At 36.7% G+C, this 26,357-nt stretch overlaps 1 protein-coding gene across 3 annotated transcripts in view; it reads left to right on the forward strand.

Annotated features, from left to right (window-relative positions):
* ALCAM (activated leukocyte cell adhesion molecule) overlaps positions 1 to 26,357 on the forward strand; it is a 205,225-nt gene that overhangs the window by 150,010 nt on the left and 28,858 nt on the right. For all 3 annotated transcript variants that reach the window (XM_053564320.1, XM_053564318.1, XM_053564319.1), the window contains exons 4-11: positions 7,203 to 7,267; positions 8,591 to 8,678; positions 9,131 to 9,313; positions 14,736 to 14,863; positions 16,608 to 16,740; positions 20,713 to 20,825; positions 23,658 to 23,793; positions 23,901 to 24,038. In XM_053564320.1, coding sequence (XP_053420295.1) covers positions 7,203 to 7,267; positions 8,591 to 8,678; positions 9,131 to 9,313; positions 14,736 to 14,863; positions 16,608 to 16,740; positions 20,713 to 20,825; positions 23,658 to 23,793; positions 23,901 to 24,038 — 984 coding nt within the window. The remainder of the gene's footprint in view (positions 1 to 7,202; positions 7,268 to 8,590; positions 8,679 to 9,130; positions 9,314 to 14,735; positions 14,864 to 16,607; positions 16,741 to 20,712; positions 20,826 to 23,657; positions 23,794 to 23,900; positions 24,039 to 26,357) is intronic.

The raw sequence follows: 26,357 nt of genomic DNA on the forward strand, positions 1-26,357 counted from the left end.
GAGGAGGACTTTGTCTCAAAAAGAAAAAAGGAATCGTTATATTTATTTAAAATACAATAAAACAGCAACTGTCACCAAAGGAAAAAAATAAATGAAAAGAAAAATCTCCTGAAGTATGAAGTACTATTAGCGATAACTAACATATGATCTGAAATGGTCTGACGTTTACAAATTTATGTTCTGTCCTACATAATTACATGATACATATATTATCAGGCTTATCATATGTATAAATACATACATTAGGCTGAACCACGTGAAATTGCCATTTTGATATATAAAACAATAAAATGTGGGCAAATTCAAACTGTCTTGTGACTTAAATAGTGAATCTTTCTGTCTGCGTATTCATAGATATAGAGACGTCTTCTACATACGTATCTCCATCCTGACCTTTAATGCTTACTGATTTAGATTTCAAAGTATTCACTTGGGTTAGAAAATTATCCTAAAAAGCTAAAGCACCCCTCGAACATGTCTACGAGATACACCAAGGGAGAAGGTAGGGTAGGGATGGAAGAGGAGAAACTATGGAAGAAACAAGGAGAAATTACTGTAATTTCTATGGCAAAGTTACTTTGCCTATTAACACACTGTGCAAATAGCTATGCAAATGAATAGCTTAAGTTATAATTAAGGTAGTTCATCTGTTACAATTCAAATAGAAAGCCCAACCACAGTTACCTTACAATATTTTAGGAATGATAGGAGAAAAAAAAAAAACAGGTCTTGAAAGTTTCAGAATGCCAGCCTTTTTTAATTAGGGGAGGAGGTCTCACTTTTCAGCTGTTTTCTGTCTGCTTTCTGATAATTTGACAGCACCTAGAAATTATTAAAGTAAATAGGGAATAAAGAAACCCAGAGGGCCTTCCAACTGCTTCAAGTTCCCTAGGATTTTGCCTGTTTCTCTTGTATGCACCAAAGTAAGACGGTCTGTCCTTGAGTATTTACGTGGACTTCAAAGATCTTGTGGGCTCACGATACAGATTCAAAGAGTGCTTATGCTATCAAAGGACACCTTCGTTCTCAGAAGAACCTTGTAAGAATATGTTACATGTTCTCAGCTGATTACCTTTCAGCTTAGAAGGCACTTTGCAGAAACCATTCACATTTCTCCATCATTTTATGAATCAAACCAAACAGCAAGTGTTTGCTGTTGTGCCTGTTTCCATAAAAACACATCGAATGATCTGCTTCTTGTACTTGCCAATGATCTATGTAATTTTTCTTTTCTTTTATTTCACTTCAATGTTATTAGGAAGGTGGATGTGCATTGCTTAGGATGCCTTTTTGAGAGGAGAGCGACCAAACATTGTTTGAGGATAGGTGAAGATGGCTTAAATTTAACCAGACATCAAGATTATACCACCATAGGTACAAGATTAAGTCTAAGAGGTTTCATGGATATTTGCATTAATCTGTCATCATTATGTTTCTTTTCCACTGTGTTAAAATTATCAAATATCAAAATAGAACATGAGGAATGAGAAAATTCAAGTTGTTCCATTTAGGTAGTAGCATTATTCAGATTATCCTTTAAAAAAATAAAATGCCATACAGAGACCTGAAAAAAATTTTCACATAGTCTAATTTAATAAAATGTGTAAGCCATTTTGGAACACAGAGAATTTCTATGGTGGTGAAAACAAACTCACACCCCACATACCGCCAGCAGCCCCTGCCCTCCTCTCTTTTGAATGTGGTTGAAAACAAAGTGATTCTCAGAAAGGGAATTTGCATTCCAGGCTGTGGGCCAGGGAGAATTTACATAGACAAGTTACAGATTCTTGAAAATGGTGTTTAGTAAGAAACTGTGAGACCCTCCAAATGCAGTGAAATGAACAGCATAGCTAGTCATAAAGACAGTGTTTACAAGAGCATATAGGGGCTTTGCCTTTTGTTTTAATGAATTTACTTTGGGTCACTTTTTTGAAGCAGAAAGCAGCTGTGACAGGCAGACTTTCATTCTATGCATGTACGTGTTCCAGTCACTTAAGAGTTACTAAGCTCGTCAATCGGTCTTCTATTTCCCTCTGTTGCATCACCTAGCAACGTCCACCATGGACTGCAGAACTGAGTGTGGTTGGTGTGAGCCGATCTCAGAGCAGCCTGCTGCTTATTACCATCCTCATGGCAAACTCAAATTGCTTTTCTTCAAACTAGATCCCGTGACTGATGACTTTATTTCCCTTCATATAGATTTGTTTGTGTAGTTTCAGGCCACATCTCAGATACAAGAACTCCTGCCTGGAAACTAGCCCATGTCCAAATAAGTGGCCTGCTTCTCACCACTAAGCAGCTGTGTGTAGGTGTGGGTGTGCAGTTGAATTGCATCAAAATCAAAGTGTTTGTGTGTAATACACACTTAGGGTTAATAAAACCATTCAGAAGCAAGTGTAGACCTTAAAAAGTTCCCACATCCTCATCCCAGTGATTGTCCAAAAGGCTCAGAGGTCAAATGGGTCCCAGAGAGCCAGATGGCCATGGGCGGTGAATGGAAAATCGCTGAGCTGCTCACCAGAAGACCTTGATTTGTCAGCTCTGCTTCTAATTTCCAACCCTGAGCAAGTCATTCACAAGTCTGGGACTAAGAGTTCCTCTTTATGACAAAAATGAACGCTTTGGATTAGATGGGAGGTTTTCCCACCCTCTTCAGGAGCTAATGAGGAGGGAGGAGAAGGGTTAGGTGCTGCTTCTGCTTGATTAACTAGAATTCTTTCCATTCAATATTTCAAAGCTTTTCATAATAATTTGTTAATGGTGGGGGGGGGGAGTAGGGATGAGGGAAGCTCCAGCTCTAATAAAGCGTGTGAAAACCGCCATCCGTGCCAGTCTGCCCGTCTCTTCTGCTCCGGTGGTGCTCTGTGGTATTATTGCGGCAGGGCTGTGCCCGGACGCACGGCCTGACGTGCCTGAGTGCCCATTCTCCTCAAGGTTATGGGCTGTGTTGGCTTCACGCAGAGATATTTCAGAGCTTTTACGTGGGTACCTTTCATTTGGGTACTGTTGCCAATGCTTTATCAGACTGACAATCTCTCCTCCCACCCACCTCCTGAAAGTCTTTTAACCTGAGCAAATTTGGATTTGGGAGGGGGTGGGGAGAGAAGGAAACAGAAATGACCTGTTTCACAAATGAAAACTATGCTATGTCTTTCATGTTGATTCTTTCAATGTAGGAAATACTGTTTTCTCATCTCAGGAGGAGAGAGAGAAATATATCATGGCTCCATGGACACAATAGTTTAGCTAAAATACCTCAGGCTTTAGGAGGGGTGAATGCTGACAGAGTACTGAGGAACGCACTCCTGAGTCAACGTAACCCCGCATCTTTCTGCTTTTTCTTGCTCTTCTCCCTTATCCAACCGAGCTACCTCCTGTGTCTGTGTGTTGCTTCGTTTGCTTGTTTTGAGACAGACTTGCTCTGTTTCCAGCCAGACTAGAGTGCAGGGGTGGGATTCTTAGTTCAGATTCTCAAACGCCTGCGGAGCTGGGACAACTGGTGTGTGCCACTCAGCATGGCTAATTGGTCTTACTTTTCGTAGAGACAGGGTCTCACTATGTTGCCCGGGCTCTGTTTGCGGTTCTTGATGGCAATGCTAGTGCGCTGTGTGTTATGTAAAGCATCTTTGCCTTCATTGCTGTGGCTGTGAAATGGCTAGATGTCAAAAAACAGCTAACAGCTGCCAACAGCTTTTAGTTGGTGGTTGATTTTTAGTTTCTCTGAATGGTAATGTTCATAGCACTCACTGATAATAGGTATGGTATTAGAGCAAAAGGAGATATCTAGTTTAGTATATTTCTTCCTGAACTCCCAATCCCCTTACCACAGTTTCCTTCTTCCCCAGTGTAAGAATCTCCCAAGTAATTCTCTAGCTAAACAAAACAAAAAGCAAAGTGAAGAGGAAAGTAAGGTTATTTATAAAATGGTTCAAGTTGCACTAAATATTAAATGTAGCTTAGCCTTTAATTATATATGATTAGACCTTAGGGATATTAGTGAAATCTACAATTTATTTTGTTAAGAAAGAAATTCATGTAAGTCTTAACACTGTATGCCATTTGTATAGATACTGGCCTATGCTGCAGTGAGTGTCAGCCCCTCTCCCCCAGTATAAACACCCACTCCGGTAAAGTAACATCAGATCTATAGGAAATATTTGAATTTTTTTTGATCTTCCTATTTTATAATTTTAAACTGTTATACTGTGGCTTTGTGATAATTTAGCTCCTAATACTGCAATTACAATAGCCAAGTCAGCAAAAATGAGGAAAATGAACTAAAGCACGGCTCTCCCATTTGATATTCAGTTGAGTGATTTAAGGAAACAGTCAAGAAGGTCCAAAAGAAAAATTGGGCTTAAATTAGTGCTCTTGACTAAAGTAGTTTAATAATGTATGTAAATTTGTGACATTTCCTTTCAATTGGTTACGAATCCTTGAATCCTATTAAGATATAATCATATAAATTTAAAAAAACACTTTAGAATTAATATGCAATTTTGCTAAAATAGTAGATGTCCACTTTTATAGCCCTTGAACTAATAGCCATCAATTGTTACAACGTAATAGAAAATTACATACAAAATATGGAGTTAATATAGAGGGTTTGAAACAAAAGTTTAAGGAGAAAAGAACTCAAGCAAATGCAATAGATATTATCATTATATTCAATACTCACTTTGACTCTCTTCAATAGAAACATGAGTAATAATGTAAAGGGGACTGAACTTTAATCTTTCTTTTATCAAGTTTCCTGGGTTTGCTACAGTTGCATTTCATATAAAATATTTGTGGAAATAAAATATACCTGACCACGTGTGATAGACCAAGGGTTTATGGTTATGTGTCCATTGATAAAATGCAAGGTTTACAAATAGAAATATACATTTGATATCAGAGGAAGTGAATGTGTGCCCAGCTATTTTGGTGTCTTACTTTGGTGAACTGTAAAGTAGTGAAGCTTGGCAAAGCTTCTCATCCACTCTTTGTATTTAAAACCTAAATTTATTTAGAAAATTTTCAAATATCTTCACATATTTCAGACATAATACTACTGAACGAGAAACTAAGAACCATTTGTCCTTTTTTCCTATTATTTTTAACTTTTGATTGGACACATAAATTAGTTTAATATCTTATGTCTATTGCACTCTCAGAGAGGATGTCACCAAAATCAAATTTAGCTTCCAAAAAAACTTGGCTTACTTACATAAGCTCCACGAATTTTTCTTTTATTTCAATATTTTGATTCCTTTTTCTTTCAAATTTATTAGATATTGCCTTTTAGAAAGAGGTTCCAAGGGAATTTAATGTTTTATCAATAATTCGGGGTTTTATTTATAAGCATTATAATATATCAAAATCAAGGTTTACTAATAACATAGAAGACTTTAACCCCCTACACCATAAGTTCCCCAGAAACTGGTGTCTACATTGAGGGGGGGTTTGGGTCAGTGTTTTATAATTTTTTGTTCCTCTTCCTATAATCAGGTGGTCAGGTAAGTCACTTACTGTTTGTTATCTCTGTTTTGCCTTTCTATTCTTCTATATTTATTTTTTTCTTGTTCTATCTCCCCTATGCTTTGTTTCCAATCAGCGTGTTTGGGAACTAGATAATCATCATTGTGAAAATTGTATTAGTGGAATTATATTCCTGGAATTAATAGTAAACAGGCCCTCCTATAATTAAAGTTCATGAATTCAACACCTACAAGGATTTATTAGTGCTATTCATTATTCTTATTTCTGATATAAAACATACTTACAAAAAGGAAATGAACTCTAGACAATAACCTGAAGAAGGTTCCCTTTTTTTTTTTTTTTTTTGTTTTTAGAGACAGTGTCTCACTTTATGGCCCTTGGTAGAGTGCCGTGACCTCACACAGCTCACAGCAACCTCCAACTCCTGGGCCCAAGCGATTCTCTTGCCTCAGCCTCCCGAGTAGCTGGGACTACAGGCGCCCACCACAACAGTTTGGCCGGGGCCAGGCCTGAACCCGCCACCCTTGGTATATGGGGCCGGCGCCCTACCGACTGAGCCACAGGCACCGCCCGAAGGTTACATTTTTTAATAGAGTCTTTTGGTCTCCATTTTGCTACCCCAAACACTTATTGGCATTTTTCTTGGTTTTCTGTAATGGTCTGGGCAGGTAACCTGTCTGATAAATTAATTCCAAATTGAGTAATAATTATAAAAAAGACAATTTAGCTTAGTGTTATAATCAAATGAAAAATACTAGACATGATACACAATATGACTATATAAGAAAAAGATCTGTTTGTATCTTTGCATGAAAATGAAACATTTTTGGTCCATGCAACTCAAAAATCAGTGACAAAGAGGTATTAATGATACATGTTTTCTGTACACTAATTGTTGGAGCCATTTAAAAAGCAAAAAAATCCATCAACTATAGAAAATAGGAGCTATGAACAAAATCACTTAAAATTTGTAAAATAAGAAATTGCTCTTGAAGCTTACAGTAGAATTTGTTTATAGAATTTTCCTGCATTTAAAATGTTTCTGCCCATCATATCAGCTTCCAAATTAGAAAAAAATTCTTATAGCTTCATATTGTGACTTAAGAGATAAAGTTTGAGCTATTTAGGAAGTTTGGGCTTCAATGTTTCTTAACTAGTTTTCTATTTTCCATGATATTAGAACAATGCATCTTCAACTTTGTTGTGCCCAAGAACTCCTAAGGACTTGTTAAAAATGTAAATTTATGGCATTTTCCCCAGATTCAGTAGGCCACTATGGGTTCAGAAAACTTCATTTTAAACAAGTAACTTTGTGATTCTGATTCATGTAAAATAACATCATCACCAATGAGTTGGAAGTTACTGATAAGTATAAAATGCTCATAGTAATCAATTAGTAATAATATATTCTATAAAGTACATTAAACTCTGTTTCGCTATCATATCCATATTCACCACTTATAAAGCATTAGAAAGTATTATAGATGTTTTATTCTGAGGAGTTATAAGTACTGAAAGTACTATTTATGATGCTAAACAAATATTTAGAAGGGGTTGACCTGCCAGATTACCTAAATCCAGAATGTCTGGTGAAATCTGTTTTCATTCTACTGCACGTTCTTCTGTTTGGGATAAATGAATTATAGTTGCTATAAACCAAATCAGATGTGTCTTTGTTTCCCTTGCATGTGGGCTTAAAACCTGTCTCTACTTAACTTTAGAGCAACCATCAAAACCTGAAATTGTAAACAAGGCACCATTTCTTGAGACAGAGCAGCTAAAAAAGGTAAGATTTGGGTTTTTTTAATTTAATTTTTTATTAATCATAACTACATACATTTATAGGGTACAATGTGATGATTTGATATACAATGTGGAATGCTTAAATCAAACCAATTATTGATTTGATTGCTACCTGTACTGGGCTTGGTGTTAAGTGCCTTCTTTGAGCCGCTGATGTCAGAGCAGATGAAATAGATTTTGCTGTTGTGGAGTTGACAGTGTTGCAGGTGCCAATCAGAATGTATGCACGTGGCACATGGAGGACATTGTGACCCCTGTCTCTTGTGACCAAAGGGACATCAAGGAAGATGGGGTCATTTCAAAAGGGAGGTCTTTCTTATTTGAATGAACTGGATATGTGATAGAGTCATATAAGGTGAGTAGATTTTCTCCAGGCCAAAGATAAAAAGGACTTTCCAACAATATGAAACAGCAGGACGTGAAGAGGATGGTACGTTTAGGAAACTGCAAGGTTTAGCAGTGCCGAAACTCTGGGTGCTAAGACAAAAAGGAAGAAAGGTCAGTAAGGGATAAATCTAGAGAGGTGAAAAGAGGCTGGATCATGACAGGTTGTATATGTTATGTAGGAAGTTTGGACTTCACTGGCAAATTAAATAACTGAAAGGTTGAAGTAAACATGTGAGAAGATCAGATCTGAGCAATCACATTAGCAGAGGTGTGTGTGGAAGTTGGAGCTCCATATTTGGGCATATCAATTAAATAATAGTCTCATCTTCACTAACTAAAATATCTCAATTTTCCATGGCAGGATTGGAGGAGGAGGAACCCAAGTTTGAAGTCCTTTGAGTCAAATTAAATGTTATTGCATAATATTATTTGGTAAACACTGAACATTAAAATAGAAATATGTTGAAGAAAGCGATGGAGGTTATATAGCATGTTAAGTACATATGTACAGTCTAAAATATATATGTGTTATGAATCTGGAGAGGAAGACCTGTTTTAACATTGTGAATGATTCTTGCACATGAAGATCTGTAAAACCTGGTAATAATCAATGTTAATATAGTCATAAAACATTATCTAATGTTAAAAAAAAATAGTTTCAAAATAAAATTAGTAGTGCTTTTAAATGGATACAAATTCATGTAGTGGAAGCATCTATTTCACCAAAATGAGAAAGACTGTATTTTTATGTGGAAGACATTTGTTTTGTACTAGAGAACATGTATTCACTCCTTAGTGTTAAAAATACATGGGTCTAGAAACCTTTGGAATAACTTTTCATTGCCTGAGAATTCTGAGGCCGCCAAACTGGCATTTCCTGATTGAACAAAGGTAATAGCATTTCCTTTTTATTTTGCAGTTGGGTGACTGCATTTCAGAAGACAGCTATCCAGATGGCAACATCACATGGTACAGAAGCGGCAAAGTGCTGCAACCCCTTGACGGAGGTAGGTCTGAGGCGGGCAGTAAATTCAGACCACCTGTTTTGATTTTCTCTTTTCTGGACATTCTTTAAAATATCTAGGATCTAAGTGGGCTGCCTCTTCTGATCTACGACTCCCTACATTGTTATATATCCACTCAATTATTAAGCAATTTATTTAAACATCATTTTTAGTGCTTGTGTTAAAAAAAAAAAAGAGCAGAGAAAATTACTTCTGTATATGGCATGTTCTAGAAGTTAATTAAAGTAAGTGGGAGATGAGATTCCAGGATTCTATTTCTGTGTCTCTGATTTATGGTTTTGCAAAGACATCGTACCTCCCTGCCTGTCAATTCTCTCTACCATTAAATACAGTTAGAAGGACCAAGCCACTTCTTAAAGGTGTTGTAATGTTTAATTAAGGTTATGGTTGGCCAATGAAAGATCCTTTCATTAGCATTCTTTATCTTCTTCAAGCGGTGGTCATAATTTTTACAAAGCAAATGGACCCAGTTACTCAGCTCTATACTATGACTTCATCCCTGGAGTACAAGACAACCAAGGCTGATGTACAAGTGCCATTCACTTGCTCAGTGACATATTATGGACCAACTGGACAGAAAACAATCCATTCTGAGCAAGCCGTCTTTGATATTTACTGTAAGTAACTCAATATACAATCACGTAATTTAATGTATTGGAAATAATATTCAAATGCTAATAATTTTGAAAGTCCCAATGCAATTGCTCTTTGAATTCTGCTTCCAACCCTCACTCCGTCTCCATGGCACCAAAATCACAACTTCCTTGTGAAACCTATAGATTAAATGCTTATTCATCTTATAATATCTTTCATTCTCTGATTTATGAGCATCTCTTTTGTATTCTGCTAGATGTTAAGTTCCTTAAAGATAAAATTTTTAACTTGGTCAGTTCCTTCTGGTAGTCTCAGCCCTGGCACACTGCCATGCATATTTTAAAAACTCAAAGTACCTTCCGATCACTTTCTGAATGAATAATAGACAAATACGACTTATGACTGACTGGCTTTCTAAATAAGGGATTACTATTTTAATGAAGAGATTTATGTAAATAATGAGATCAGTTTCTTAACTTAGGTAGAATGTTGTACTCCAAGCTGCTGTTGTTAGCTACATCATAGATTTGAAACAGAATATTAGAATGCAAAGGAATCTTTGTGGTCACCTGTTCTAACTCCATTGTTTTACATAGCATTAAAGTGAGACACAATGACTCGCCCTAAATTAGCCATAGAAATTGGAATAGAATCTTCTCCACTGTGCTATTCTTTCTTGTAAGACAGATGCCAAAATAATCCAATGATGAAAAACAAAGATGCTGGTGTTCCATGCTCAGTGCTGTCAATTACTGTATATTTCTTTAAAAGTAGCTTAATTACACTAGATCTCAGTTTTCTTATCTTGAATGGAAAAATATAACACCCAACATGTAGTCTTGTTATAGAGATCAAGTAAAATCACAAATCTAAGATAACTAACTGCATCACACATTAAATGCTCAGTATTGAGTACTGCTGCCATTACTAACTATATGACCATCATCATTACGTAAACAGAAGAGCTGGATATTTTTCAATGGGGGGGATGCAATAAAGGATATTTTATTACTATTTATAATGAATCAAAAAATTCTTATAACTTGCTTTGTGTTCTAGAATAACCTAGTACTTCTACATCACTTCTGGAAAAAAAAGGCAGAAATATTTTCTGAGCCCTTGGAAATTTTTATTTCTTCTACGTATATTTCTACTTTGGTGGCATAAGGCAAAAATCTTATTTGGGAACAAAACTGAAATTCCAAACTTACCCTCATATTAAGGGGTTGCTTTGCCTTAAACTAGGTAAATAAGTTTCAACTTGATTTAAAAGTGGGAAATTACTGAGATATCACCAAACCCCAGTGAGAATAGCCCACATCACAAAGTCCCAAAGCTGCAGATGCTGGTGTTGATGTGGAGAAAGGGAAACACTTTTTCCCTAATCATGGGACTACAAACAAATACAGCCTCTTCGAAAAGAAGTATGGAGAATCCTCAAAGAACTCAAAGTAAACCTCCTGTGTGATCCCTCAATCCCATTACTAGGCATCTACTGAGAAGAAAAAAATAATTCTATCATAAATACATTTGCACTAGATTGTTTATCACAGCCCAATTTACAATTGCCAAGATGTGGAAACAGCCTAAATGACGATCAACCTCATAATGGATTAACTAATTGTGGTATATGTACACCATGGAGTACTATTCAGCTGTAAAAGTTGGTGACTTTACATCTTCTGTATTAACCTATATGGAGATGAAACACATTCTCCACAGTAAAGTATCATAAAAATGGAAAACTAAATATCCCATGTACTCATGACTAATATGAAGCCAGCAGATGATCTAATAATGCACGTCACATAAGAGAAAAATTCAATTCAATTCAAGTTGGGAGGAGAAGGAACAAGGAAGGGAGAAGAGGGGAGATGAGGGGATTGGTGTCTTCCCACTTAATGGGCACAATGTAAGGGTGCATGGCACACCTCTTGGGTGTGGGACACGACTACAAGAAGGACTCTACGTAATAAATGCAAATATTATAACCTAGGTCTTTGTACCCTCACATTAACCTGAAACTAAAAAAGGGGGGGGGGAAGTAAGAAAAAGACTATTTTATCATGTATAACTTATATAACATCAAACTGTTATTTCTTTAAGTAAAAATAGAACATGGAAATTTTTCTGTTCAAAATATTCAATTGGAAAGAAGCCATGTCAGTTGTAAGTGCAGGTCTATAAGACAGATCACGATAAGCCAAAAGAATTGTAGAACAGAAATTTTTCTGTTCAAAATATTTTTCTGTTCAAAAATTTTTCTGTAGAACAGAAATTTTTCTGTTCAAAATATTCAATTGGAAATAAGCCATGTCAGTTGTAAGTGTAGGTCTATAAGACAGATCCAGATAAGCCAAAAGAACTGTAGAATTGACATGGGAAAGAACAAGAATATATGTGAGTGTCTGACACGTGGAAGTGGGTAGGCAGAGACATTAATCCTTGAATGTTTAAGAAATGATGTTACCACGCTGGCCATGTAGGGTCCACTTGCCAAGGCTTTTGAGAACGCACCACGTGTGTAGTGCTGGGATTCAGGGTGAAGACACAAAGAGGTTTGACATGATCCTGACGTTCAAGGAGTTTGCTGCTCCAATAGAGAAGTAAGATACTTAGAAGGGAATAGTCGATGAAAGGCGGCAAGTAGTAAGTGCCTGAGGACTCTGTAAAGAGTCTGAAAGATCAGGTGCTCTATGACAGGGATCCTCAGACTCTACTGTGTATCAGAAAAATGTGAAGGACTTATTAGGACACCAAGTGCTGGACCTCTCCCTTGAGTTTCTGATCCAGTAAGTTAGAAGAGTTGCTTGATTCTGTACATTTATAACAAATTTCCCAGTAATGCGAATGCTGTTCCTCTGAGCACCACTCTTGTGGAAGCATTGCTCTAGGAAGACTTTAAGAGAAGGAGAGCATTCAATGTAAAGGACAGAAGAGTAAATTCAAGAAAAAATAAAAGTTTATCTTGAGAAAACTCAAGAACGAGGCACACTAACCTGTTCCCTCCTTACCGTATTCAATTAGTAATGACGTTTTTGAGAATCTAACTCTTTAATTTTGTGTTTATCTGTTTTCTGCCTTCTGGCACTGCCTAAGTTTATGACCTCATTTCTTACTGCCTATCTTTCTGTAGTGAATTCCAAAATATTATTCCTCCTATCTGCTCATCCCCAAACAAACTGCCCCTCAAGCTGCTGGCAGAAATATTTTTCTAAAGCACAAACGTGATAGTGTTTTATTGCTGTAATTAAAATTTCTCAGTGACAACTTTAGTGTCTTCATAAATAGAGTGAAGGTTCATTGAGGCAGGAAATAAGCCGTTTTCAACTTTGAAATTCCAGCCCTTGGTGCTTGCACAAAAATAGATGCTAAACAAATGGATAAATGACTGTGTAGAAGGATAAATGGACAGAGGGAAGGAAGGAAATTTGAGTAGTCTTTTGGTTATTATGTAGAGTAGGGGATTGTGTAGAGTAGTGAAATATAAGATCACTTACGCTAGGTTCAAGCCAAGCTATAGCTACCAATTTGCAGATTGTTTTTATTTGGAATCTTTATGTACTAAGCATGTTTGAAGGATTTTGAATATAATTTTAATATTCCATGCACTCCTTCAGGAAAATGAATCAAAGGAAATGTATTTATAAAGGAACAGAAAGTAGGGAGCTCAAGGTGAGGCATCAAATGAAATGTGATGGCAGGTGTAGGTCGATTAGGGCATGGGCTAGAGAGGTGACAGTGGGAACAGAAGTGCGAATCAGATGAAAACGTATTGTGAAGTCCTGATCATCAAGACTTAGTGATTAAGTGGATAGGAGAAGACAAAGAAGGCCAGAGTAACGGGCCCGGTGAGGGTTTACCTACAGGCAGAGGAAAATCTAAAGCCAGAGGCAAGGGAGAACAGGAGACCATGGAGGCATGTTCACAGACATCCAGGGGGAACTTTGAAACACACGTGTTGTGTTAACCCTTGGGTGACAGTTTAGTTCTTTATAATTGTGCAAAGCCTCTTGGAAAAGGAATGTAGGGAAAGGGAGTTTTGAAATACAGGAAGTCAGACAGATTGGATCCTTGGCTGCCATGGTGGCAGCCTTGATCAGAGACGTGTGACATGATATGGTACTTGTCCAATCTGCGTGTTAGAGGAGGACCAGGTAAGAGAGTGAGAGAGGCTCAGAAATGGAAGGTCCGTGGAGCACCAGAATCACACTTTACTCACTTTCCGACTTTACTAGGAACTGCTGCTTGGGAAACTACCTCAGGCGAATCTAGAAAAACAAAGTAGAAGTTTATTAAACCAAATCGCTATTTAGCCTCAGAATGCTCTGGGCAAATACTCAGAGATGCCTTTTCACAGAGAAAAGGCAGAGAAGCAATTTATAATAACCCTCCTAAGGTTTTTCTGCACTTAATTTTAATTGTAGAAAAATAAATAAGTTACAAGAGATATAAAAACGCCCTCCAAACTACCACTTTGTTTCACTGCATTTGCTAACAACCAAAAAGTTCTTTGTAGATAATTCTTACTGCCACTAGTTTGAAACAGAAATATATTTCAATAGTTAGTAAGTCTTGTGGAAAATATTCACTAAAAAAAAACGCTTTGCATCATATGATTTCGAAATCCATGGTTCATCATATCATTCTGCTGTACAACAAATGGATAAGTTAAGAAGTGGGTCGTTTATAACTGCCACCACCACCTCTTTCTATTTCCTATTTGCTAGTTGTGGTTCACTGTAGTCAGCCTTTAATTTCTTTAGCATTCTACTGTCGAGCAGTTCTCTATACTAAAGAATACCCTTTAGCCCTATTGTCTCCATAAATATGAGCAAAATGGAATGAAAGATGCATCTTGGCTGCAGTGAACAGGACAGAATTACAATACATTTGAAATCCTATTTTCTGTGTTAAGGGTCTCCCTCTGTTCATAAGATTTGTCTTTGTGAGAGTAGATCTACTCTCCCTCATGCCAAATCTTTGCTGGTCTTGTTTAGCTCATGTCTATCTTTAAAATTTAATATAAGCTATAATTATGTAGTATGAATACAGTGGTGCCTCCTAGCTACTTTACTAGCTGACTTTGTCTTTCCAAACTTTAAGATGCGTGTAATATACTCATTTCCTCATATTAAAATCATACTGTGTGATCTTTTCCTATCGGTCTTTTACACATAAAATAATTATGGTCAGTGAAACACATTTTCCAAGAAGAAATTGATTTTTATGCAACGGGGTTTCCTTATAGTTTGCTCTAACGAAGAATAGTACTTGGTGTAGCAAGTGGCTATTAACTTCAATCTTTCTCCAAAAAGATACATTTAAGTAATTACCAGTACTACCTTCTTGAGAAAATTGTGTATAATTTAGTCATTTACATTGTATGCACAGAGTAATTTGGTGCTTAATAAAGTAGTTAACTTGTGTCTGTGACTCTTGCAGATCCTACCGAGCAGGTGACCATACAAGTGCTCCCACCAAAAACTGCCATTAAGGAAGGGGACAACATCACTCTTAAATGCTTAGGAAATGGCAACCCTCCTCCTGAGGAGTTTTTCTTTTACTTGCCGGTAAGTGCTTAAGTATTACTAGAGCTCAACTACTATCATTTTGTCCTGTTGTTTGACTTTTGGGTGGTATAAGAATTGTGCATACATGGGGGAAAAAAAAAAAAACACTTCATAGGGATTCTCTTGTGAACGTTTTCTTGGCACCTGCCAATTTTCTTACCTTTTTTTTTTTGGTGGTTGAGAGATTTCAAGACAAAGCAAAAAGCAAAAACAAAAACAAACAAACAAAAAACATCCCCAGAAGAAATGGTAACTGTAAAAACCGAGATTTGGTTATTTAAATAAGCTATAAGTATCTGCTCTTCAGAAGCAGATAACACCAAAATGAAAACTGAGGGCAGCGAATGGTCAGGTGTGGATTCTAAATCTCCCTACAATGTCATCCTGAGCACATGTCTGATCCTCTGAAGTAGAAATAGTTGTGTTACAGGTTATATTCAGCTTGATGGAATAATGAAGGTCATGGGCTGTTTGTTGTCTTTGGGTATAATCTTGAAGCACCAGTTTCTCACCTTTTATCCGTATCATCACTAAAAGTAACGATATGCATGGAGAATACTTGGGAAAATTCCTCTAGGATATGTTCTGGATGTCATCATATGGAGCCAAATTAGGAGAGGGTTGTGTCTGAAGATACTTGTTGTGTTCTGTGGCTTTGTATTTGATATGATCTTCACCTTGAATGAAGCCGTATATAACTCAATACTGTATTTACTGCAAGAATGTGTTTACAAATTTTATCCACTCTATGTCTCAGTAATATTTAAGAATGTCATTCAGTACATTATTCAGAAGAGTAGAATAATAATTTCTTTTAGACTTAAATATTTACAGAAAACTCTGTTTCTGCTAATAAATTGACATGCTATTTTTGTCTCATTGAAACTAACTAATTAGGTTTTCACTTGGCTATCAGGATAACAGAGCCAAATTTGCATATCACTTTTAGCAACAGTATCCGCTGGTTATCTTTTTTATTAAAACATACTCCTACTTATATTTTTCCTAATCTTAATTTGTTGGTTTTTCTTTGTTTTTTTTTTTTTTTATGTAATTTGCCCATCAGGTCTAAAAATATTCACAAAAACAGGTCATAATATATAGCTGGCAAGAGTCCCAGAAAAGTTGGCATACCTTAATGTTTGAGAATCCCATTCCACTTCTTTTGTTTTTTAAATTTTTTTATTAAATCATAGCTGTGTACATTAATGAGATCATGAGGCACCATACAATTTGTTGTTTTTTCTTTTCTCTTACTCTTTATTTCCCCCTCTTTTTCTTTCTCCCTTTCTTTTTGCACTCTTCTCCTTCCTTCTTCCTTACTTTCCTTCCTTATTATTTTTCCTTTTTGTTTAGCTATATGTCATATTTTCTTTTAAAAAAAAAGAAATTTAAGCTGCCTCTGACCTTTTTGTTAAATTAGGGAAGGCACAAATATAAAACTAAAATGTTGACCATTTAAAACAAATCTCCTTTAAAACTCAAACAAAAGCCATGCCGTCAATAAAATAGATGTCATCAATACAATACAAATTAGCTCCTCAAATTCCTTAGAATCAAAATTCTCGTTACTTCTTCATGAATCGTATGTTAATAACAAACTGTGTTCTTCTTTTGTCCAATCATTGCAACACGTTACCTTTTTGTCTTATCTGAGAAAACACTATCTTCATCAAGAAATACAACTGCTCTCACTATTATACCTACCGTGTGTAATTGGCTAACATTTTGCCTCTGTCAAAAGGGACAGCTTGAAGGAATAAGAAGCTCAAACACGTACACATTGACAGACGTGAGGCGCAATGCAACAGGAGACTACAAATGCTCCCTGACAGACAAAAAAAGCATGATTGCTTCAACAGCCATCACAGTTCACTGTAAGTCACTGCGCCTTACAGCTTCCCTTCAAAGGCAGGCCTCTCAGATAGCAGTCAAGCTATCTTTTCAAGTAAATTACAACTGGTCCAAAATTTCAAAGCCATGTTAAAACCTTGCATAGATATGATAATCGCAACTTTTGACAGTGGTAACCTTCCATCCTCTTTCTAAATGTCTTCCATTTGTGTATAAAGAATGAATAAATAATAAGATCCTTTTGGATAAATAATATCCAGGTGGATCTTTAAAAAAATTAGGTATTTGATAAAAATCCACTTGGATATTATTTATCCAAACAGATTTTTTTTTTGGTTGCAGCCGTCATTGTTGTTTGGCAGGCCCGGGCTGGATTCGAACCGGCCAGCTCAGGTGTATGTGGCTGGCGCCTTAGCCACTTGAGCCACAGGTGCTGAACTCAGATCTTATTATTTATTAAAAAATTATATATTTGAATTGCGTAAGGCCAAGAGTTAGAGGCTGCTGTGAGCCGTGTGACGTCATGCTACCCGAGGGCGGTACAGTGAGACTCTGTTTCTACCAAAAAAAAAAAAAAAAAAAAAATTAAATTAAAAAAATTAAATTAAAAAAAATTATATATTGAGAGACTATCTAGATATTCTTGACATTCATGAAGTTTCTGGCTGACCCAGAAAAATGTGGATTAAGTATCATTTTCATTACATTTTTTATTACAGACTAATATTATTACCCTAACCCAGGCAATAGAAAGTGACTCTAGACTCTGAGGAAGAGGAAGGAGAGACCATTAAAAGTTACTTATTGACTGAATTTACTCCCTATAGAAGGATAGAAAATTTCTGGAAACAAAATCTCTTCAGAATAGCTTTGAACATACCTTTTTATTAACTTTTAATCTACTTGTGATCTCCAGATATTCGGTGTGATAGAAAAAGAGTTACTTAAAAACAGACCCTTAACTTCAGTTCTTTATTTTGTATTCACGACAGTCCATATTATTGAGGTACCTGGTACAAAGTGGTTCACACTAAACCTTGGTGAAAATAGAATTCACAGTATGCTTTGGGCAAATGCCCATCTTGCTTGCCCATCTTGCTTAGAAATATAGAAGAAACTTTCTAACAAGTACTTTGCGCCCAGGAGTACCTTCATTAAGCTTTCCTCTAGACGTGGTCTTTAATAACCCCACTGACTAGCAAGAGACGTTAGAAATTGCCCAGAACTCTAGGTTCTAAATCTTTCACTCGAGCCATAATGTTTAAAAAACATGTGAAAAGAGAGAAAAAACTTGGAGGGCGATCCAAGGGGGTACACTTGGGAATAAAACAACCAGATGGCCGCTTTTGAATGTCTGATGTTAGAAGTGTACCTTTGGGAGCCCTGTAAAGACAGTGGACTGTTAAGACATGTTTACGGTTGGGCCGTTTCTCTGTTTGTTCCATATTCATGGCGTGAGGTTTTCAGTGTCTCTGCCATCAGGGGCTAGTTAGAGGAAAAGCAGTGACCACTCGGTGTAACATTAGTGCCACTTTTCCTTAAAGGACGAGTTGGTTATGAGACCATTTATTCAAGTCTTTTCCATGAACAAAAATAAAATAATGAAGTGAGGGAGGATAGCCAGCAGATAGAATTGCCTGTGGGGGAATCCTCTCTAATGTCACTGTTCATGATATCTTTGGACTAATAACCAATAGGTAGTACCTTAGTGATGGTATGACGTGCTGATGCCATACCATCAGCAGAGATATTAGGCACGCAGAATTCTAAAAAAAGGAGTCTTATTTGTATTACTTCTAGATCAGGCGGGAGGGCTAGAGAGCAGAATAACAAAGCAAAAAACTGGGTGGAAACTGCATAATACCTAGATGATCAGCTATTATGGGGGAAAATTAAACAAAATGTGTAACAGTTTAATCAGATGTTGGTGCATTTAATTAGATTTAAATGCATTTTGATTTTTATGGGTAGATTATAACATTAGGTTTTAAGGCTCAGTTGCTCTTCCAAAAACTTAAAAAAGTATTGTCAGTGAATCAGCATTTGAGTCTAAATTATACAAAAGCATAAAAATCTTAGTTTTCTTCATTCATCTTTGATAGCTTGTTTAATTTACCAAGTCAAGGTTTGTATCCTTTCCATAGATGACCGAAAGAAGTGAGTAGAGAAACACCAATCCCATTCCTGTACATGTTTGCAGAATAGACCTCTCCTTAAGATGCCCAGCCTACAAATTCCCCTTTGCTGAAGAAACAGCTAGTATTATTTTGCCAATTCATGCACACGTAGATTTTTTTATCACGACTTTTCAAGTTCCTAATTATCCTTAAAAATCATTTGTCTTCTCCCTGGCAAATTACCTATTTAGGAAATAAGAGCTTCTAATTACCTGAAGATAATTCAAGCAAATATTCTGAGGAAACTCCACTTTTCTATGTGATGGTGCATTTTTAAAATTGATGAGAAACTTCCTTCATTTAACCAGAGTGCTAGAGAAGCTGCCTGGTGGTCGGCACTGTGAGTGCAGCAGTGACCAGTCAAGTCGTGGGCACCACTCTCATGGTACTTGCAGTCTAACAAGAAAGACAAACATTAAAAATGTTTGCATAAATGCCTGAGGTGATAGATACCTCACTGATCCTGATTTGCTTTGTTCACACTGTATGCCTTTATCAAACTATAACACAGGCCCTGTAAAGATGTACAACTATTATTGATTCAACATAATTATAAAGAAAAATAATGGCTACAGGTTATCAACAGTGATAACACGTAAAATCAAGGAGAAACATGGAGTGCAATGCCAAGTCCCAGCTCCATGCATGGACCTTTGCACTATGGCCTCAAATAATTGTATCGGTTTCCCATCCACGAGTGCTCACCATTCCTACTGAGTCACACACCATTGTGGAATGTGCCAAGCCTCTCTCTCCTCTTTGCCTTTGCTTATAGGGCGTAAGTTTTCCAAACATCTCCTTTTATTAACCATCAGGGGTCTTAAACATACAGAGCCTCCTACAGCTGCTTCCTTGAAACCCAGTTTGGCTCTGTTCGCTATGCTCCCTTAAGTCTTTGTTTGTACTTCCATTTGTAGCCTGTCTTTAATCTGTCAACAAACACTTACTGAGTCCCTAACTGTGGCAGGTTTGCTGCTAGGTACTGATCTCATGGGTGATGTATGATTGTCAGTTGATTGCATAGTACTCTACCTCATTAAATTGTAAGCTCACTATTCACCTCTGCAGTCCCCCTGTCTCCCCCCACCATGGCCATGAGTGCTCGGACATAGTAGCTGTACAGTAAATGTTTGTTCAATTGGATTGGATTTACCTCATATAGATCATAATATGACAGCAAGATTTTTGTAGAAATTACTTTCTGCCTGAAGGATTATGTAGCCTCAGATGGATTTGTACTCTGTTTTTAAGTGATTTCTGCTGACTGTGTACCTAACAATGGATCTTATTTAAAGTATCAATTGCATGAGAAGTGGAATCACATTTTTTTAAAAATATATCTGCTTCTATAGTCAATTTCCTCTGGAGAAGCATACAGACTACCTCACAGTTTTTCAGTTTATCACCTGCTGTTTAAATATATTTGATTTTCCAACATTTATGCCTTACGCTCCTCTTACCATATGACTTAGGCTTCATCTTTCTTTTATTTTCCTCCAGAAATGATTTAAGATTTTTTTTCTCAAGGTAGTATACCATAGGGGAATATTTATATGCCCTCAAAACATCAATCACATTAACTGCAAATAAACAATTAATCAATTAGAGCGACCATTCATTTATCCTAACTGGTCTCAAAGCTGGTTTGAAAAACTAGGCTAATTATGCTACAGTCCAGTTATTTCGGTCATATAAATCAGTTCTGAATTTGCAAATGCAGTCAAGAAGGATTTTTTTCTTTTATCTTTTCTTTTCCAAAATATTGTTTACTGTCTTGCACTCTTGGAATTTGTATTTAAAGCAGATTTTCTGTCACAGATTTGGATTTGTCCTTAAACCCAAGCGGGGAAGTGACCAAGCAGATTGGTGACACCCTGCCTGTATCATGCACTATATCTGCCAGCAGGAACGCAACCGTGGTGTGGACCAAGGTAAGTGAGCTGTCCTGCTGCTCACGCTGATTTCTTTTGCACTTAATATTATAAAACATATGTGTGTGTGTGTGTGTGTATTTCCATGCATATGATTATATAACCACATTCATTTTCTCTCTCATTAATAATACCAATAAAATTTGGGGGCACTTAACAACAGGATGGCCATCCACAATTGATGCTCTAAAACAGTTTGTAGTGTTACTTAATTGCAAGGTGGGATAATTAAGTTTACAAACCTGTTCTAGAAAAAGTGTGCTACATACCTCACTGTGGAATATCTCTGCAGTCACCTTTGAGATACTCCCCTAAGGAAGCTATACACGGACGCCAGTGCCTCACCCACCCTTCAAAGTAATTTTGGAACTCTCTTGTAACAATCAGGAATGGCCATTTGAGCTGTCATCACACATGATCTGACAATGATGTTTGCAAATTTGTCCAAGAAAAAGTGCTATATATGTGTACCTCATGGCTGAATATCATTACAGTCACCAGATGGCCAAGGGGAAGGACTTTGAAGGTGACCCTAGTGATATTCAGGCGTCCGGTAGGTAGCACTTTTTCTAGATGAGATCACAAAATTAATTGTCAAATTTCATCTGTATATATATACTAAGTAATTAAACACAAACAAATGTATGTGTGTATATACACACTCCTAGTTATACACCTAAGGCTTAACAATTTACAGTGCATTTTAATTCATTCTTGTCACATGATGCTTACAACAATCTTGTGTAATACCAAGATTATTTCCCCATATTACTTATAAAGAAATTGAGGTGAGAGATATCAGAAAGCCCATAATTGCCTGAGATGAGACTCAAGGTCAGGCCTTCTGAGCTTGAATAGTGTGCTTGGGTAGTACACCTTTTTGTCTTTTTACTGCTCAAGCTACTCTTAGGTTTCTGAATGCAGGTGGCACTGGATTAGGAGCTCCTCAGTAGGAATCTCCTTTTATTGCAGAACCTAGTAGAACATCCAGAATAGACTGGGAGCTTATTTAGTATTTCCCAAGTGAATTATTGTATTCTTGTAATTATCTGAAATGTAGGCTGTTACCTGGAGACTCAATCATTACTATCATTTTGGAGTAAGAAAGTGGGATTGATAATTGACGATTTGAGGCAAGGTTGTTAGCAAGAATAAAAGGTTGTGATTATGATTCCTCCATTCAAATCCTTGTCTAGTGAGAGTTTAATATATCCTAACATGAAGTGCCTTTGTTACAAGACCATGACTTGCAACGTGAGCCCTTAACCAGGGGTGTGTTGAGAACACACACATGCTATTTGAAATAGAAGTTGACAAGAATTATTTTTATAAAAATGTGTGGGCAATTTATTGCTAGAGTTTCTTCTTGATGAAAGCGTAAGTTGCTCTGATTTGCTTTACTCTCTGCTCTTTGATCCCTTTTAGTGCTGAGTCCTCTCTTACTCCTAGAGCTCCATTTATATCTCATTCTCTTTCCTCCATGGCCTCATCACAGCTTCTTGTTCACTCAGATAAAATGTCACTCTGTTGGATGCATATTTAACATGACAAATTGTTGTAGTCAATGTTCACAAGGCTAGACAAGTCTAGGCAACTAGACCAACGAATAATCGTATTAATATTCATAGCAGGTTTTAACACAGGACTAGAGAAATTAAGTTTACTGTGGCTAAATCAGTTTTTAACACCACTGCAGCCACAATGTAATCTTAGGATTGTATTCAGTTTCCTACTTAAGAACATTGTGAATCCTGATAAAATAGGATTATTTTCTGTACAACAGGTGACTTTATAAATTAAATGTTACATTTTCTTTGTTCATAGAAATTAGAATAGAGGAGACATGGTGCCGGCCATCATATGGTAAAAGAGCATGATGGTGCCAGCTCAGATCTCTTTTCCTCTTCTAATAAATCCACTAGTCCCATCATGGGGGCCTCACCCTCATAACGTACATAATCCCAATCACCTCCCAAAAATCTCATCTCCAGCTGGGCAGGGTGGCTGACACCTGTAATCCTAGCACTTTGGGAGGCCGAGGCAGCTGGATTCCTTGAGCTCGAGACCAGCCTGAGCAAGAGCAAGACACCATCTCTAAAAGTAGCCTGGGCTTATAATCCCAGCTACTAGGGAGGCTGCGGCAAGAAGATCACTTCAGTCTAAGAGTTTGAGGTTGCTGTGGGCTATGATGCCACAGCAGTCTACTCAGGGTGATAAAGTGAGATTCTGTCTCAAAAAATAAATAAAGTACGAACTCACCTGCAAATACCATCAACATATCAATTTAATAGCTGAGTTTCCAACACAAAATCTGGGGGACACTTTCATACTAGTGCACTCTGTAAGGGATCCCTTATGTTGATAATTGTATTCTATAAAATGACTTTCAGTCCTTTACACCTGTCATTGACCAGGTAGACTAAGTCTCCGTATCTGCCAATTCTATTCCCTATTTCATATATGCTACAAGGAGTCACTTCTATCAAATGAAAACTTTCATCAATGTAAATACTTAGCATTATTGGAAAAATTAGCTTCTTATAATAATTCAACATGATAATATTCTGATCCCATTTAAAAATAAGGAAATTGAGTCTCCACAGTGTAGGAACTTGTTCCTAATTATAAATTTAGTACATAAAAGAGTCTGAAATAAAGCTCTAATATGTGTAATTCTGAAACTATGAAGAAAAAAGGAAATCCATTTTGAAAGGATCTGAAGTTAAGGAAAATAAGTTGTATATTTATGATAATAATTTATATTATTATTTAACAAATACAAGGAGAGTTGTAATTGTGCCATGTAAGGTAATTTACTTTTTATTTAATCAGGATAACATCAGGCTTCGGTCTAGCCCATCATTTTCTAGTCTTCATTATCAGGATGCTGGAAACTATGTCTGCGAAACCGCCCTGCAAGAGGTTGAAGGACTAAAGAAAAGAGAGTCATTGACTCTCATTGTAGAAGGTAATAAATACGTGGGAACCAATTTGAATTATTCTTTAAGAATTCGATACCTGGTTTCTTTTGTGATCTCAGTTCAATATCATATTTAAATTATAATGATGTTTTAGGAAAACCACAAATAAAAATGACAAAGAAAACTGATCCCAGTGGATTGTCTAAAACAATAATCTGCCATGTGGAAGGTTTTCCGAAGCCAGCTATACAGTGGACAATTACCGGCAGCGGGAGCGTCATAAACCAAGCAAGTATTTGTCTTCTCCTTATACGCTGCGCTTGGTCCTGTGTGGGGTTTTATTTAGTTACCTAAACTGTAGGTTGACATGTCACCATATGATATTGGCAATCTTCTCAGTGGGAGGTTTTGCTAACTTTTTAATCTTCTTAAAGAAGAACAAGGCTCAAAGAGAAATCTTAAATTCCAGGACCACGGAAAATGGAAGAAGCATTATGGGGTTGTCAGTTTTGTTTTCTTTAAAGTGTGTAAATTGGGTTTTGCCTGATGGTCATTTATCCCCCAAACTTGGGTGATCAAAACGTTAAGGTATACACTTCTGCATTACCCACATACACATCTGAGTGTGAGTAGCCTCCATTACTTTATTTATGATGTTAAGGGATATTTCTCCTTAATCCTGGGCCATGGGGAAAGAGGAGGAAGAACACAGTCACTGCCACTGCTGTGAGCATATGATCTGATGCTTATTCCAGGGCTAGGGCCAGAAAAAGTCAAGCTCCATATTATATACAGTGTCTGACATGTGTTCTTCTAAAACAAAGGGGTTATAAACCAAATCTTAGTGGTTTTTTACCATAGTAAAGATTGAATAACTTAGGAACACAACTTTAATTTACTCTTAAAACTAAATCTTCGACCAAAAAAGAAAAAAAAGATAATCTGGTCTGCCACACTAGGGATTCTGAACTATTTGAACTATAATTTCCCTAGCTTGATAATCTATCTGCATGGGTTACTGACATACTTGTTATTTCTGTTTTCTCTACAACAGTCTTCATATTCTTTCTTCTCAATAGAACCAAATAAAGACTCATGAGGATGACCCAGTGGTGCCATTTGATTATTTGAGTCTTTTGGTGTGACCTCCTTTCCAGATTTTAACCCACTTGAAATTTTAAATATATATATATATATATATATATATATACATGGCAAAGAGCTGAAAATTCATTTTAAGTGAAAATCTCCACTCTTCCTCCATCTAGGGAAGTTGGGCCACTGGTCTAGCTTATGCAGTGCAGTTTTGCAGAACAAGGTAGATGTAGCTCTTTCTCCTATGGGCGATACACTTAAGATATGAAAAGCCCACCAAGGTGTGAGCACCTTTGAACCGAATAACTCCTGCTTTGGTTAGATGTGAAGGAGACATGGTGGGAGAGGATGAGAGAAGAGGTAAGAAGGTTCTGGCCCCTTAAGCCTGAGAAAGTGCAGTTTTCTTGGTTCAGAATGAACCATCTGAATTGTTGAAAAGACACAGATCTATGTTTTAAAATCAAAAATGTCTGTTTCTTTCCTTCTCTGTTGTTTTTACTGTCTAGTTCAATTAAACAATGAGTGTAAGAAAAAAAAGAGAAGTTTGGGTTACTGGTAATGCAGGTGTAGAAAGTAGAAAAATAAGCACATGATAAATATTTAATGAATGAAGACACGAAGATTTAGAAGGCCATTCTATAAATGAGAAAATATATGTATATTCTGTACAGATTAAAAAATCCTATTGGGAAGTAACAAAATAGCAGGTCAACTTACTATGAGGATAAAAATAATAATGCCATACTTCACTGTCAAGGGGAAAGATTGATTCTGGCCCACTGCGTGGCATGTTATTTTTCTTGCTCTAGGTTTGTGCTGATCCTGCCATAATCTTTTATTTGTTCCCTCCTCAAACCCTTGGTAAATCTTTTATTTTACAACTATGAGGTATCTCTGCCCCTTCTCGGGCCCTCACGACTAGAAGATATCCCCAAGCATAAGGCTATCTCTTGTCCTCAAGGCACTTACTAACATAAAAAAGGGAACTCTACAGAAAATGATGTGTATGAAGTGACTGAGGAAAGAGAGTAAGTGCGTTATTTGCTTCAGTCCTGCTGGATGTAGGAGTCAAATCCTGGGGATGGGATTAAAGTGGATTGTTCCTTATGTTTAGAGGAATTAAATGTGATTGCCTTCACAAACACCTCACAAAAAAACAAATGGACTTAGCAGTTACTCTAAACAAATCCATCCTTTTTATTTACAACCGAAAAATTTAGAAAAAATAGTTTGACTTACCCATGAGCAAGTTATGCATACATATGTGCTTAAGATAAAGGAATTAATCCTCACAGTGAAGAACAGTGATCAAGTTCATGAATAATTAGATTTATAGGTTTATTGAGGGAAAATTGGTGGTTAAATCATCACTAATTATTTTGAGACGTGTCATCATGCCAAAATATTGACTGAACCTGAGATTCTATGGAAAAGGAAAAGTTCGATTAATTTAATTATTAAAATTTACAATAAAAACATAAAGAGAAATCTCATTATGGATTTATTCAACTTTGGC

The sequence above is a fragment of the Nycticebus coucang genome, chromosome 16, assembly GCF_027406575.1.
Source record: "Nycticebus coucang isolate mNycCou1 chromosome 16, mNycCou1.pri, whole genome shotgun sequence".
NCBI classification, from domain to species: domain Eukaryota; kingdom Metazoa; phylum Chordata; class Mammalia; order Primates; family Lorisidae; genus Nycticebus; species Nycticebus coucang.